The sequence below is a fragment of the Rhipicephalus sanguineus genome, chromosome 3 (assembly GCF_013339695.2).
Source record: "Rhipicephalus sanguineus isolate Rsan-2018 chromosome 3, BIME_Rsan_1.4, whole genome shotgun sequence".
Classification (NCBI taxonomy): domain Eukaryota; kingdom Metazoa; phylum Arthropoda; class Arachnida; order Ixodida; family Ixodidae; genus Rhipicephalus; species Rhipicephalus sanguineus.
In genome coordinates, this window is record NC_051178.1 from 75,521,964 (window position 1) to 75,537,597 (window position 15,634).

At 43.4% G+C, this 15,634-nt stretch overlaps 1 protein-coding gene across 1 annotated transcript in view; it reads right to left on the bottom strand.

Moving 5' to 3' along the window:
* Nucleotides 1-4,334: 4,334 nt before the first annotated feature.
* LOC119386752 (PCI domain-containing protein 2) overlaps nucleotides 4,335-15,634 on the bottom strand; it is a 33,105-nt gene continuing 21,805 nt past the window's right edge. The window contains exons 12-15 of the mRNA XM_049413234.1: nucleotides 14,815-14,940; nucleotides 10,050-10,116; nucleotides 6,707-6,763; nucleotides 4,335-4,502 (exon numbers count right to left, since the gene is read on the bottom strand). Of these exons, the coding sequence (XP_049269191.1) occupies nucleotides 4,413-4,502; nucleotides 6,707-6,763; nucleotides 10,050-10,116; nucleotides 14,815-14,940 (340 nt within the window). The 3' untranslated portion in view covers nucleotides 4,335-4,412. The remainder of the gene's footprint in view (nucleotides 4,503-6,706; nucleotides 6,764-10,049; nucleotides 10,117-14,814; nucleotides 14,941-15,634) is intronic.

Consider the following 15,634-nt stretch of genomic DNA (forward strand, 5'->3'; position numbering starts at 1 on the left):
CTTGAGCTCTGATCTGTCCTGTTTACGATGATGTCAATATGGTGGCACTCTGCCAAGGGAAAGCTACAGGTTTGCATTTTTGAAAGCCCAATTTTCTCATAGTTTTTGATGACAGCACACTAGTAAAATGCTTTTTTTCTCAACTTTTACTGCTTATTTCGGTCTAATATTATGTAAAAGATGGTCTCAGGATATCAGAAAAACATTAACTGAAAAATTTAACATTTTTACTAAATTTAACATTCTCATTGCCACATCCCCCCTTTAACAGTAGAGCTGTTCTAGGGCTGGGCCTGCGAACAGACAAGTGTCTGCGTCACGTGTGTCGCTCCAGTTCCCAGATACACCCTAAGGTGGCGCAACTGCTTCGGTTGCGGATGAAGTGACAGCTGCACAGTGAAACGGGGAAGGGTGGATTGAGCGTGAATAAGGCCAAAAGTCACTGTAGCAGGGGCTGCCGCACATTCTTTCCCATGCATCTATACTTTACAAATAATGTAATCACAGACACCCACACAAAATCACAGAAAATTGTAAGGGATACACAGGAGTACCGCAGCTCCGCTGTTTCTGCAGATTTCACACTGAGTGGAACTGAGGTAAGTTTCCATTATACTTCTTACTCGCATAAACAGTGCGCCTTGTCAAAACAAAAATATGTCGGCCAGGTGCCACAACGTGTCTGTCAATATGCCGTGCTACTGATTCCTCATCAATGCCTTGCTGGCACTATGCAATGCCATAGCAAAGGTAGCACTGAACATCAGCACCTGCTCATCACACATGCAGAGTTGCAGGTAGAACCATGAAAAATCCTTGAACAGGGGGTATCGTTGAAGCCAAAGTTTCTACAAGTGGTCCTGTTTACTGGTTTAGGGAGAGTGTACAAAGCGTACAGATACACAGGCTAAGGTAGGCAGTTGCTACCTCGAAGAAGATAAGACAACTTGTTGAAGTGTTGGCTCCAGAAGTACCCCTTGTTCAAGAATTTTTCATCTGTTCAAGCCTTCATCTTCTCCTGAACTTATGCCTTCCTTTGGCAGATCCATGCCACACAAAATGTACATTAGGCTTAGCAACGCGACTTTCGCTATGCGGCAGGAGTGCATGCTAATGGGCAGGCTGGTAAGGTATGCTTACTTTGGTATGCTGCGCTGGAAATGGAACACTGAAGGAAGTGCAAAGCGAAAAAAGTGAATGTCTGCTAAGCAGGCCCATAGCCAGGAATTTTTTTCGGGGCGGGGGGGGGGGGGGCGCTTGCTGAAAACCTTGACTATTTGAGAAAAACACCTATTTTCATTATTTATTTTTGGTAAAAAGACGTACTTCACCAAAATTTCGGGGGAGGGGGGGGGGCTAGGGTGCCCCCCCCTCTGGCTTATGGGCCCGCTGCTAGGATAGTGTTCCCAGGGTAATGCTTATTGAAGTCATGTAGGCCACAAGAAAGCAAATGAGAATTTTTTAATCATGCATAGTACATTTTTCATTCATGCGTAGTGCAGTGCTATACTTTTGCAAGGGGCATATTACTACTGTTCCATATAGACAGTAATCGTGTATACACGTCTGTCTGTGTTTGACTGAATAAGAATATAGAGCCTTTGCAAGTGTATCAGTAGAACTGGAAAAGCCCCTCAGTGGGAGAGAGCGAGCGGCAACAATGTTCTGTAAAGGTTTATTTTTTAGTGCGAATAGCAAAATTTTGGGTGCGAAGTGAATTCGAGTATTGAAGTGTGAGTGCAAATCGAATAGAATATTTTTCTTCGAATATTTCTAGAATATTTTTCAAATACTTCGAAGCGAAATTGCAGAAAAAAAAGTTGGAGAGGATTCCTAAGCATATTCTTATGAGATAGCAACATGAAGAGAGCGAGCGGCAGCAATGTTCTGTAAAGGTTTATTTTTTAGTGCGAATAGCAAAATTTTGGGTGCGAAGTGAATTCGAGTATTGAAGTGTGAGTGCGAATCGAATAGAATATTTTTCAAATACTTCGAAGCGAAATTGCAGAAAAAAAAGTTGGAGAGGATTCCTAAGCTTCATATTCTTATGAGATAGCAACATGAAAGTGTTCATTTTTGCTAGGTTGAAGCGCTATGTAGGGGCCGAATTGTATTTATGTACATAATTTGGTGCAACTAAAGTGTTGCCGACAACACTTTACACATGGTAGGCAAAGATGCCATTTCCTCAGCCTCTCCTCCTCATTCAACTTCTGTGGAAGCCCAGCTGATGTGGAGGACAAAGGTGTGCTCCCTTCAAGTCCGGAGTTCCAAATCTGCCTCGTAGACATCAATATATAATAACATTTGAAATTTTGGATGCTAAAAAGCTTCGGCGTCCGATTTTTCAAACTTCCTGCCCAAATTTCAGGTCCAAAACAGCATTAATTGAGCCCCCACCTCTGCCACGTCTTTCATCTCCATGTTGGAACCAGCGATTTCTTGAGTTAATACACTTGCGACCGTAGCGGAGCTTGAAAGGCGACTTTGCCTCAATGCGGGAATGTGATGAGGTGAAGCATATTGAAAATCTAGGGACCACTTTTAAAATCGGACGTTGACTCTCTCTTTGCTAAGTTCGACGGTAACAGAGCTTGAAAGGTAGCTTTGCCGCAATGCGGGGGTGTAATGAGGTGAAGCATATAGAAAATCTGAAGGGGTCACTTTCAATCGGACGTTGACTGCATTTGTCTTTGGGAAGTTCGAATAGTAATATTCCAGTGCGAATCGCATCGAATAGCAAACACTATTAGAAAAGTATTCGAAATTTCGTATATTCGCACACCCCTAGTTTATTTCCTTCGAACCGCAGCGGTGGCTACATGGTAGAGCGTCTGCTTCCAATGTGGTAGGTACTGGGTCCAATTCCCAGTGCCGATTGGAAACCCACTAGTTTTTCATAAAAAAGGGTAGAGGAGTACACCGACCTGGCACTCGGTTGTTCTTGAATACTCATTTCGAAAGGTGACCCCCCAATTTTCTGTAAAGACCCCTGAGCGCACCTTTACCCACCACAACCGAGAAATAGTCGAGCATCTGCTGCTGCTGAGGGAGGCAAAGAGTTGTTGTCGTCGGTACCTGCCGGTGAAATGGGTAATAGCGCACTTCCGGCCCGGTGCTCGGCAAAACGAAGTACATAGTTGCTTGGGAGGGCACCCACCCTGTGGGAAATTCGTGGCATGGGATCACCAGACCTAAAAACAAGGTGAACCTTTCTTTCTGTTTTTGTTTCTTTTCTTGGGGCTCATCCCGTCATTTGTTCTATTTCCCCATAGTCGGCTTGCCTTCTCTTCCTACTTTTTGATCTCTTGGCTTATCTTTTGAGCACTCTGTGCTGAACCCTTCAGCACTTCAGGTGCCTTTGTTCCTCTGTTTTCTGTCTTCATGTGAAGCAAGTGGGTGTACGAAGCTGATTTGACTTGTGCCAGTGTTTGTTTGTGGGATACCTCGAAGAGTAAAGCAAAAACTCGTGAAAATCACCCAATACAAGAAAGTCGTCCCAGCAAGGTGGAATATGTTTACAACACAATCTTTGTGTCCTTGGTACTACTAACTGTAGTGTTTTGAAAATGTCGCTGTTATAAAGACGTGCAACAAGGGATGCTGCTTGCACCTTTCATAAAGCTTTGAAGGACTCTCAAAAGTCCTTTAATACGTTTGAATCTTCATCTCTTAAACCTGTAGGCGTTTTCTGTATGAACCCTGAAATTTTGTAAGCTGCCACTAGACAGCATTAGCATTGATTTAGAAAACATTGGCGAGTGCCAACCCAGTGTTGCTAACCAGTGTTGGACAGTTTATTAGTATGGACCAGTATGCAAACGCGCGAGGGGTGAGACAAAGTTAGGTGGGCAGATGCGATTAATAAGAAGTGTGCGGGTGTAACGTGGCCGCAGCAAGCATAGGACCGGGTTGATTTGCGGAACGTGGGAGAGGCCTTTCTCTGCAGTGGCTGTAGTCAGGCTGATGATGATGATGCCAGTAAATTACTGTTTAACACGCAATGTTCACAAACTGCAGAGAAGTTGGGGAGGGGAAGGAGGATACTGTAGCGCCAAGTGCCAAAGCTGAAAATAATGTAGTACATTCATCTAGCTTTCAAATGTGCTCCTTTGCTGGAGCAGGAGATGCAATTCTAAGTGGTGGCATCTCATTTTTGTTTAGAATGCAATGTTTGGTGAACTCTAAGGCTGAGGAGTTGGGCTTAGCCAAGCCACAGGAAACACAGATGGATATGACAAATCCAGTTTTGAGGTATCATCTGCTGCTGGAAGCAAAACAGCATTAGCATGAAAAGCTGAAAGACTTGCGTCTTCACAAACGTACACAGTTGATTTTGATGACGTTGAAATGTACTTTATTTACAAGCGTCACTGTGGACACAAAGGCATGATGTTTTCGCGCCTCTGCTGCTAGCTGAGGGTTGACAGACGAGGGAACGCGCTCTGCTTGCTGACGACCAGTTTCTGGTGCTGCAGTGAGATGTAGCCCTTTATCTTGCCCTGTAAAATGGTAGCGGAACAAAAAAGGAAGAAACAAAGTATATTGCAAGTGCAGCGTAAACTAGCCATAACCACAACTACTATACGCTTTAAAGGGAAAGACAACCGCTCGGAATACGAAAGATTGTCTATTGTATTTTCTAAAACAAACCCTGTTTTTCTCGTTAAATGTGGATTTATATTTTTATTTCATCACTCAAATTTACTTTTGGTGCCTCAGGCGGCATAAAAATGAAGATGCATTTGATAGGATGACATGACCTTTTACTGGTGAATGCTATTGTCTCCATATAAAAGCCAAAATGCAGCACACTTCTAATTATAACCTTTTCTAACTTAAAATGTGCAGTTATGCCTTTGTTTGTACTGAGCAGAACAGAGGTGCCCACCTTTGTTTGACGTATGATCTGATACTCATGAGCGGGCAGCATGAACGTTGTTAGCTGAGGGTCTAGTGGCACCTGCCGACGAGTTGGAGAAGTACAAAGAATGCCTCGTGGCCTCCGCGATTAGCTCCAGTAATGCGCTGCCGGAGCTAATCACGGAGGCCGCGAGTGCCTGGCTCCTGAGGCGGTAAAGGGACCTCACATGAAAAGCGTTCGGAAAACTTATTCTGCCTGCTTTCTATATTTAAAAAAATGGTTGAAAATGTCAATATGAAGGTGGTTAACCTTCACTCACTCACTCACTCCTGTGAAAGCAGAACCTTGAGTGTATTGAACAGTTTGTGAGTTGGGCTATTGGCATCACTATCGTTTCACGGTGTTGCTGGAGGACGCCTTCGCACATTTTAACAGTGAAGCTGTTCATGGTTGCGCCTTTCATGGCCGGGATCCACTGGTAACACTTGTGGGCATCATAAACGGGTATGTGCCACAGACATTGGGTAACTCCCACGACTCCCTAGTGGTGCAACAAAAGTTGTGGAATGTTGAACATATGTGGGTTAATCGATGTTGATCTGGGATTTCACTCACCACAGTTCCACATACCTAACTTTTGTTCAAGTTTGCGTACAGCGTGGATTCTTGTTTTACTGCATACACTTTTCATTCCAGGTTATTGTGATGTGCTGCTTTGCTTTGTAACTCTTACAGTTCAGAAAAAAAAGCTTTCTCCCAACAAGGCACATGAAGTACGGCATATAACTGATATTTTAAAAACTGCATGCTGTACTAGAAAAATAATTGCACATTTGAAATCAGAACATAAATATGCCTAAGCTGTGAAAGTTCTATAGAAATCCGCTCAAAAGTAAAGAAATACGTTTCTAACGCAGAGTCCCCCCTTAATGATTTTGACGATTGCAGGATGGGCCTTTAGGCCATGCCAGACACTGACGAACACTAGAAACAAGAAAAAAAAGACGCCATGCCAACGCTGCCCGAAAACAACTATCCAGGAAACGCGCAACAACAGAGTTTCGTGCCTTTCCCGTATTACATACTGCTAGCAAGTTCCAAAGGGTTGAATTTTGTGCACCGTATCAACTGCTAGCCAGTGGACTATTTGCCATGAAGAATTTGGAAATATAAATTTGCAGAACAGAGACACTGCCATGATTTGGAAATGTGTGCCATATGTGCCGTCCTTATTGGTAAACTTCATTTTTATGAGTGCTCTACCTCGTTACTAATTGACCTAGATATACATACCCTCATCCATTTTCTAGGGTATGGTTACGAATGCAAGAGTAATGGAACACTTTTTGAAACCAATATGAGTACTGATCGAACTAGAGCAGGGGTGTCAAACTTGCGGCCTCCGGACATCTCGCTAGCGGCCCGGCCCACATATGACCGTGTTCGTGCCATATCTTTTTTTTCTTAAGAAGTATGTTCATGAGCTACACAGACGTGACCAGTCTCAAGCATTTTTTTTTGTGAGGCATCCAACACAGTCACTATGTGTTGAAACATAACCGTGGAAAGAAAATCAATATTTCAGAATTGGCGTCCAGATTTCAGTCGCTATGGAGATCAGTACTGACATGTTTCCAGACACCTGACACCTTCAGAAATGACCCGAATATGAGATATGGGAAAGGTCTTCTTTCAAGTGGACAGGTTAGCTGACATTTTGTTCAAACTCCCCTCCACGCTCCAATCTCCTTCGGTGTCCCGGCCCATTGGGAGACTAAATTTCGCAACTGTGGCCCACCAGCTGAGGTAAGTTTGAGACCCGTGAGCTAGAGCTTTGCTCACCTCGTAGATGAGATTGGCAATGATGCAATGCAGTTCTTCCCTGTCCACGTCGTCCACCTAAAAAGACAACGACAAGCAGACAAATAATTTTGAGAAAAAGTTGTTTAAGGGCAGAAGTGGTGTTTAAAATTCTCAGAAATTTTTAAAAGCTCTTTTGACTAAATTGAATTAAAATTGTCATCCAGACAAAGTCTTTCATGCTGATTTCAAAAACAATTACTTTTTAAAATGGCTGAATGGTATCAGTGACAATTGAAATTAATCACTTATTGTTTAGACTAAAGAAGACAAGCAAAGTCCTAGCCAGAATATTATCATTGACATGTGGCTGGATACTACGAAGTGTAAGAAACATAAATGCAGAAATACATTTTTTATATTGTATGTATTATAGCAATCTGATGTCCAATCAGCTGACATGGCTATCGTGTGGTCCAATTAATACCAGGATCAAAAATTTACAAAAGCAAAACTTAATAATCTGCTGCTACATTTGTGTAGTACGCACATGTAGCCATATGCCACCGCACAAATTATGGTGTGCCTCTATGAGCCCTGAAAATCAAGATTTTGCTTCTGCAAGTTTGAAAATGAAAAATTAGATCCTGACAAAGCCTCCAAGAAGAAAATAGGCTTCTTTTTATCATAGAGCACCACAAAGTATTAGAATATTTACAAATTCTATCGCATTAGTAACCTCCACGAACATGGTCTGTCGGGCTAGACTCGCTTCATTGATGGCTGTTGCATGTCATTGAAAAACCACTTTATTAACCGAAACCTTGGCTCGTATTTGGCTGAGAGTCAATATGACAGCTAAAATATTCGTTTAACCTGCACGAAATTTGGTGAAGAGTAACAACAAAAAATTTTGAAAATACCATTTTCATAAAATCGAATTTCTTTCACGATTTCATTTTTAAAGACCATATCACCCCTTAACATTCCCCAGGGGAATCAGCTTTCATAAATAAATGCAGCGAAATGATAAATTTGTATTCATCAGATCTGCAACACAGCACTTTTACATAAAAATTCTTTCTTACAATGTTGTTCTGATGGCAAACGAACAATCTACGAAATTTTGAGTTAATCAGACAGCCTAAATACAATGAAGCTCCATAATTTCAAAGTTGCAAAGACTAAAAAAAAGTTTCAAGAACAGCAAGAAAATGAAGACACCAGTCCGCAGAGGCATACAGACAACACACAAAGTGTCTCCATTATGTAGCGCACCTGGCTCTGATGACTTCCTCACAAAAGCTCAATATATGAAAAGCAGTATTTTTGCTCAATAACTTTTGCGTATACAATCACTTTTGAATAACTAAGCACTAGTCATGTTTTTTTCTAAGGGCAGTAGCATCTTTGGCACTGGGCCAAAGACATCATGCTTGACACTGGAAAAGCTCAAATATTCACCCTTAATACAAGGCTTAAAGGGGCACTAAAGGCAAATAACAATTTATGTCAGAGTGAAAGGTCAATGTGTGAGAACGTCTGAAAACGTCAATAGTATCAACAGCAATGCTCTAGTAATCGAGAAATTAAGTTAATGTAGGGCACGATGTGCGCCACAAGTGGGATATTTTGGAAATGATCCCGATGACGTCAAGAGTCCCGAGCACAATTAACCACTAGTAATCAAACTAGTTGCGATAAAAAAAGAACCTTCCGTGCATCACAATACGTAATAAAATGCTGCTTGTTCGGTTCTGTTTGATTCATGGAAAAAAGAACCTCTTGGCGTTACCATAGGGAGCGGCACGAGGGGCTCAAAAGTTCCGTTTTCGCCGAGCTGCGCATCTCAGTGGTAGTTTCGGTGTTGCAGACTGCTGCATGTGCTTAGCTCTTGCCATTTTCGCACTGCTGATACTGGCCAAACTAAGCTCCGTTACAGGAGTGGCCCGTGGCTGAACCTTGGCAAAACTGATGGCCGCTGTTGAGCAAGAAATGGTAGCGTCGGCAGCCGGGCAGTAAAGGCAGGCAACGTTGGGCACAACAACTGCTACGTCAGAAGGTCCGTTCAGGCGGGTGATTTGAAGTGTGCTAACGCCGTGCGGACCACTAAAACGTGATTTTCTTTCAAAATAAGCATTTCCTTGGCACGAAACAACCACTACGAGGTTTCTGGAATGCTATTTCAACAATCAACGTCAACTTAATATTTGCCTTTAGTGTCCCTTTAAAGCCTGTTTTCCAAAGAGGCTCCAGACATGCAAAAAAAAAAAAAAAGAAAGTGCTCAGGTCAATGACTTTGGCTCTGATGGCAGGCTGTTGCCAAAACTGTACACATGGCTTCATATTCAATTGCAGTTCATTTATGTGCAAATTTTTTTGAAAAATATAGTGCCTTAGAACTGGGTAAATGCTGCCAAATGCACCGACTCCAAGCTGCCAATATTGCTTTAAAATCTGCCAATGGCAAGCCAGATCTCTGCCTTTTTGATGAGAGATAATGAGTCTTGATACATTCGGTGTACCACCAAGAACAGCAGTTGGCTGCTGTGATTATGAACGAAGAAACAATAGGAGTAAGATGCATGTATATCGACCACTCAAGTTTTAATTACTCAGTGACAGCCAATTTCATAAATGGAATAATGACTTCGGGGCAGGAGAAATGCACAGACACTGGCTGGAGTGATTGCTGAGGATCAAATTGTACCCAACAACTAGAACTGGAGGCAGAGATAGACGGTAGCCCCAAATTGTCAATAAAGATAGAATGAATTGCTATGGTACAAACATTATACAATGCTTCACTAGCTTTCTTTTACTGAAACTTTGTGATGATAAATTGAGTGGTCAGGCAAAGCAAGGCTATATATTGTCACGTGGTAGTCACTATGAAGAAGGCGGCAGTCAACTGGCACAGATAAAACTCTCTATTGCGCTAACTTGTGCACTTGTGCACAGAAAACTAAGTAACTCAAAGTACAAGCAAAGCATGCTGTACACTGATCGCGGCGATCACAGTCGTTGGCCGTTGGTAATCTGATCGTCGGTGAAACGTGTAGTCTTTTATACATCAGTGATCGAACCTTCCAGTGTTATCGCTGGTGCTCGCCTAAGCTCACAAGTAAACTAGACTACTCACGTACTGCACGTAATCATAACAAAACAATCTGAAACAATCGCGAAGCTTCCCAAACATTGTGGCGCGACTTGTGTTGAGCGATGCAGTTTTTTATGGGTGAAACCCGATCTCATCAAAATAAAGAAATAAGGTTGCGTGCCAATAGTGCAAACATTTCTTTCATCTGTAGAATGAATGCTGCCACTGAAGTTAAAGCACGGAATGATTAGACAGAAAGGCAGATGATCTGCAACGAAGCCGCACCTTCATGAACTTCAGGGCCACCAGGAATGCATCCATGGGAATCTGGTGCGTCTTCAGCAGCAGGTAGCTGTGCAAGAAGAAATTCAGCACTAAAGGTCAGCAGCCCCAACCTCCCTTTCCCATGAGGGTGGCAATTTGGGCTTGTTGGTATAGCATGATAACTGATGGTAGTGCAGGCTAAGGACAAGCTGTGTGATGTCCATAGGTCGGCAAACTCACTCGTGAGTCTGAGTCTGAGTGAGTCCTGCTGAGCAATATGTTGGTGAGTTTGAGTCCGAGTGAGTCCGGTTGAGGAAAATATTGATGAGTCTGAGTCTGAGTGAGCCCGTAGCGCAAAATATATTTATTGAGTGAGTCTGAGTGAGCTCCACCTTTTATTGCCGACCTATGGTCCTATCTACTCACCTATCAGCATTACTATCAGCCTTATATCAGCTTACGTTTATACTCAAATCTATTCGCACATGCCTCAATGCAGTACCGTTCATGCTCTACCTCCATGTTTATTTATCAGAGGCGCGAGTTGGGAGGGGAGGGTGCCATGACCTTGCCCCACAAACTCTATCACGGGACGTTCTTGATAGAAATATCTCGTGTGAGACGCATATTTCATAAAAACTAGAGCTGTGCGAATAGCAAAATTTTGGGTGCGAAGCGAATTCGAATAATAAAGATTGAGTGCGAATCGAATCGAATAATTTCGAATAATTTTCGAATATTTCTCAAACATTTTTCGAATAATTCGAAGTGAAATTACAGAAAAAGTTGCAGAGAATCCCTAAGTATGTTCTTGTGAGATAGCAACATGAAAGTGTTTCTTTTCGCTAGGTTGATGAAGCGCTGGTGGGCTCATATTTCATAGTTGTCTTTCTTATCAAGAATGAGGAAATGTAGAGGCCGAATTGTATTTATGTACATGATTTGGTGCAACCAAAGTGCTGCCGACAACACTTTACACGTGATAGGCAGAGATGCCATTTCCTCAGCCTCTCCTCCTCTTTCAACTGCTGTGGAAAGCCAACTGATATGGCGGACAAGGGTGTGCTCCCTTCAAATCCGAAGTTCCAAATCTGCCTCGTAGACGTCGATATATAAGAACATCTAAAATTTTGGATGCTAAAAAGCTTCGGCGTCCGATTTTTCGGACTTCCAGCCTACATTTCAGGTCCAAAACAGCATTAAATGAGCCCCCAACTCTGCCACATCTTTCATCTCCATATTGGAACCAGCGTTTTCTCGAGTTAATACATTTGCGACCGTAGCGGAGCTTGAAAGGCAGCTTTGCCGCAATACAGGGGTGTGATGAGGTGAAGCATATTGAAAATTTAGGGACCACTTCCAAACGGACGTTGACTGTCTCTTGGCTAAGTTCGGCCGTAACGGAGCTTGAAAGGCAGCTTTGCCGCAATACGAGAGTGTAATGAGGTGAAGCATATTGAAAATCTGAAGGGGTCACTTTCAACCGGACGTTGACTGCATTTGTTTTTGGGAAGTTCGAATAGTTCGAATAGTAAAATTTCAGTGCGAATCGAATCGAATAGCAAACACTATTCGAAAAATATTCGAAATTTCGAATATTCGCACACCCCTAATAAAAACGTCATTACTGGATTATACAACTACTACAGTAGAACCCCGCTGTTACGTTCCTCACTGCTGCGTTTTCCCGGCTGTTACGTCGTTTTCCGCCGGTCCCGGCATAGCTCCCATAGGATACAATGTATTGGGAACCCCGCTGTTACGTCGTAACTGTCGGACCGTTCCCGTATGATACGTCGCGAAGTGCGCCCGGAGCCGACCGAGTGACTACCAAAGAGAGCGGCCATGGCGCATTTTCACGCAGCTTGCCTCGTTTGATCGTAATATTAGCCGCATGAGAGGCGCAAGCAACAGAATCTTTCAATTGATGCAACCAAAAGCATGGCCTTCGAGATTCAAATTGCAAAGATGGCGTCTATGACGTAACTGCTCGCGAAAGCAAGGCCTTCGAGATTGGCATTAACTATTGACAAAAGCATAGCCTCTGAGATTTGCATTGCACAGACATGGCGTGTATGACGTAATTGCTTGCGAAAGCAATGCCTTCGAGATTGGCATTCACTTCCGCCATCGCGTTGGCGTAGACTCATCATCATCGTTATTTGTCGGAGAACGGGAGGAGTTCGAGCTAGTTGGAGCTCGCATGGTCGTGCGTGCGGTTCGCGGTCGGACTCGCCGCGCCGGTCGTGATTGCGTGTGCTTAGTTTTTTCATGCCTACAGCTGTTGGTATTAAAAAAATCACATACGTTGATTACATTTCTGTGGATAAGGCCGTCCTAAGCTCCGCGTTTCTATCCATCGACTAGATCGCGGCTGAGCGCGCCAATTTTCGTGCTGCTCGTAAGAATTGAAATAAAATTCTGTACCACTAAATATTTTGCCGTTTTTCCTGTTTTTCGGCTCTTACGTTTCCCGTCTCTTACGTTTATTTCCTACGGTCCCTTCAAAAACGTATCAGTGGGGTTCTACTGTATTTGAAGGTGCAAGATCAAAAGGAGTGACGTAGAGCACCGATTATGTGAGATATTGGCATTAAACAGCATTTACACCATGATCTGAACAGCTAATTTTACGCCAGCGGACTCGTGAGTCGACTCACTCATGCTCACTCAGGCTCAGGTCAAGCCGTGAGTCTGAGTCTGAGCGAGTCCGGCTGAGCAATATGTTGGTGAGTTTGAGTTCGAGTGAGTCCGGTTGAGAAAAAGTTTGGCGAGTCTGAGTCCGAGTGATTCCGGTTAAGGAAAATTTCGGTGAGTCTGAGTCCGAGTGAGCTCTCAGAGCACAATGGAGTTCTTGAGTCAGTCTGAGTGAGTTGCAATATTTTTGCCGACCTATGGTGGTGTCGAATGTGTCTTTCTTTTGTCCTTGTCCTCAGCCTGTGTTACCATCAGTTATCTCCCTTTCCCACTTTCTGCAGGCAAACCATAAAGCCCATGAAATCCAGTTGTCGGAGGTGCGTGAACACGTTCAAATAAGAAGAAAAAAAGATAAAATGCTCAAGGTCATGACGCACACTGACTTAACTTCTTGCCCCTTTGTCACCCCCACCCCCTGCATAGCTTCCAGAGCACCCACCAGGATTAAAAGAGAGAAAAAGCGCAATGTGACAAATCCCCGTAACCAAAGTCATACTTAAAGGGACCGACAACTGGCCAGAACGTGCGATTAGATCCTGGTGAAATGAAAAGCCCGTGAATTATAGTGACAGATTCTAGCGCCCTTTTCGTGATCAGAGTAGGACTTGTATTTTTGAATTGCATTTAAAAGTCACGAAAAACCGACATGTCATGCAGCCTAGCGGATGAACCTTGAAACTGGATTATGAAGTCGTTCAGTATCAGTGGTTTTCTGTACATGGTGTGATGCTTTCATGCTCACCATAACAAGTGCGCAAAATTACAGTATGTATACTATTATCCATCCCCGTTCTATTTTGTGCTGCTCACAAGGTAAAAGATGTTGCACGCTGAGAAGTGGCACTGCTGGGGGCCACAAATGGAACATGTGGAGCCGCAGCGCATGCGTGTGGAGTGCACTCAAGCGCAGCGAACGGCTCGCACAGACATAAACCGCTCCCCCGCTCACCTCCCACTGTTTGCAGCATGTGTTGTGTGTATACAAATTCATATTCGCCGCGATTGAAAATTTTGGATTCTAAATGTTTCATGGCGTTTTCCGCATTAGCATTCCATGATTAGACACTCTGACCGGTAACCTTCCCGTTGCGTTAAAGAAAACAGGTACCATAAAAATTGGTTGTCGGTCCCTTTAACGAATGCAAAATATTTGTGCGGCAAGCAGTTCGTCAGGCAATAAACTCGACTAGTGAGGTCATTTGACGATTGCTTCGAAAAGTGTTGAAAGGACTGGGTCCGTGTTGGGATATGGCACATATTTGAAACATCATTATGCCCCTAAATTATCAAAGCATGACTATTCAACATGTTTGATATGACTACAGCTGTTTCTGACATTAGTATTGCCCATGTTGCTACCAAGTCATCTCTTTTTGTAACCACAAGTTGCTTCTAAAAGTTCAATATAATAATATCTGGCGCTTTACGAGCCAAAACCATGATGTGATTATGACACATGCCATAGTGCAGAGCTCTGGAAATTTCGCCCATCCGGTGTTCTTTAACGTGCACTGACATCGCACAGTACACGGACCTCTAGCATTTTGCCGCCATCGAAATGTGAACGTCACAGCCAAGACTGAACCCGCCATTTTCAGGTCAGCAGCCCAGTAATTACTGCACCACCGAGGCTGACGACTTGAAAACTTCCTACATTCTAGTCTGTCACCCGCATGTCTGCCTGTGCCAGCCATAGCTACTATGGCGACGTGTCATGTGCAATAAGGGATTAGAAGAGCCAGGGTAGGGGCCAGTTGGTCATTCACAGTGTGAACTTTATCGTGCTAAAGGTAGACGAAGGCTACGTAGAGGGAATAACACAGAACAACCATAGGCCATAGTGCAGAGTGTTGTTCCATGTCGTTCCCTCTACGTAGCCTTTGTCTACTTTTAGCGTGATAAATTTCACACAATAAGGGATTATCCAAAAGTAGCACTACGAAAAGCTGGTGCACCTGACATATACATAGGCTGCAACGTCAGCGGCAAGCGTCGACACAGGATGTATTGTGAACGTGTTTCGGTAAACTGAGGCATGGTGTGATAAGGTGACTTTTTGCTAGAAAAGGAAGAAGTGAACGGGACGTACACTTTCTTGAAGAGGTTACGGTACGTGATAACCTTGAGCCTCTCCAGGATGAGGTAGATGCCGTTCTTTATGAAGAAGTCCTCGTTGGCTGCCAGCGCTTTGTCCAAGCGCATCAGGTTGCCCTCCCTGTCACGCATGTGAGAGGCATTACAAGCAGTCAGAACTAGCCCCGCTAAAACACCTCTTGCATGTTTAACACTTGGCTTCCCACTGAATCACTGCACAGGGCAGCAAATACATCTGTAGGAACTGCCTTCTCGTGAGGCAGTCACCCTGGCAAAGCTTGGTTAACCTTTTGAAAGCAGTGTAAAATAAAGAAGATCTAACTAAAAAAATTAAGGCAGCCTTTTTTGTTTCTCTTCAGTTTTTTCTTTCTTTCCTCCTCTTTTCCTTGTTCTCTTTTCCAGTTTTTTTCTGAGTTTTTTCCTCTTTATTTCTATTTCTCTTCCTATTTTTTAAATTTCTTTCTCTCTCTATTTTTCGCTTGCTTCCTCTTTTTCAATTTTTATACAATGTGGTTTTGCCTGCGCTTGAAGAACAGGAGGAAAAAGACTTCTCTTTGGCGCGAGTGTGCGCTCAGTATGCTACAGTTGGCTACACTATATGTGGTTTCGCCTGCATTAATATCATCATCGAGGCACTTGAAGAACAACTGGAAGACTTCCCTTTGACACAAGCGCACGCTCATATGGCTATGCTTTGCCTGCATTATGCCAAGCTACTACGACAGCATACAATCACGGCCTACGACAGCCCGGCCCCCTAAAGTGCTCTGCACTTAAAACCGTTCAGAAATGCAGCGTAGAAAGCAAAAAGAAAT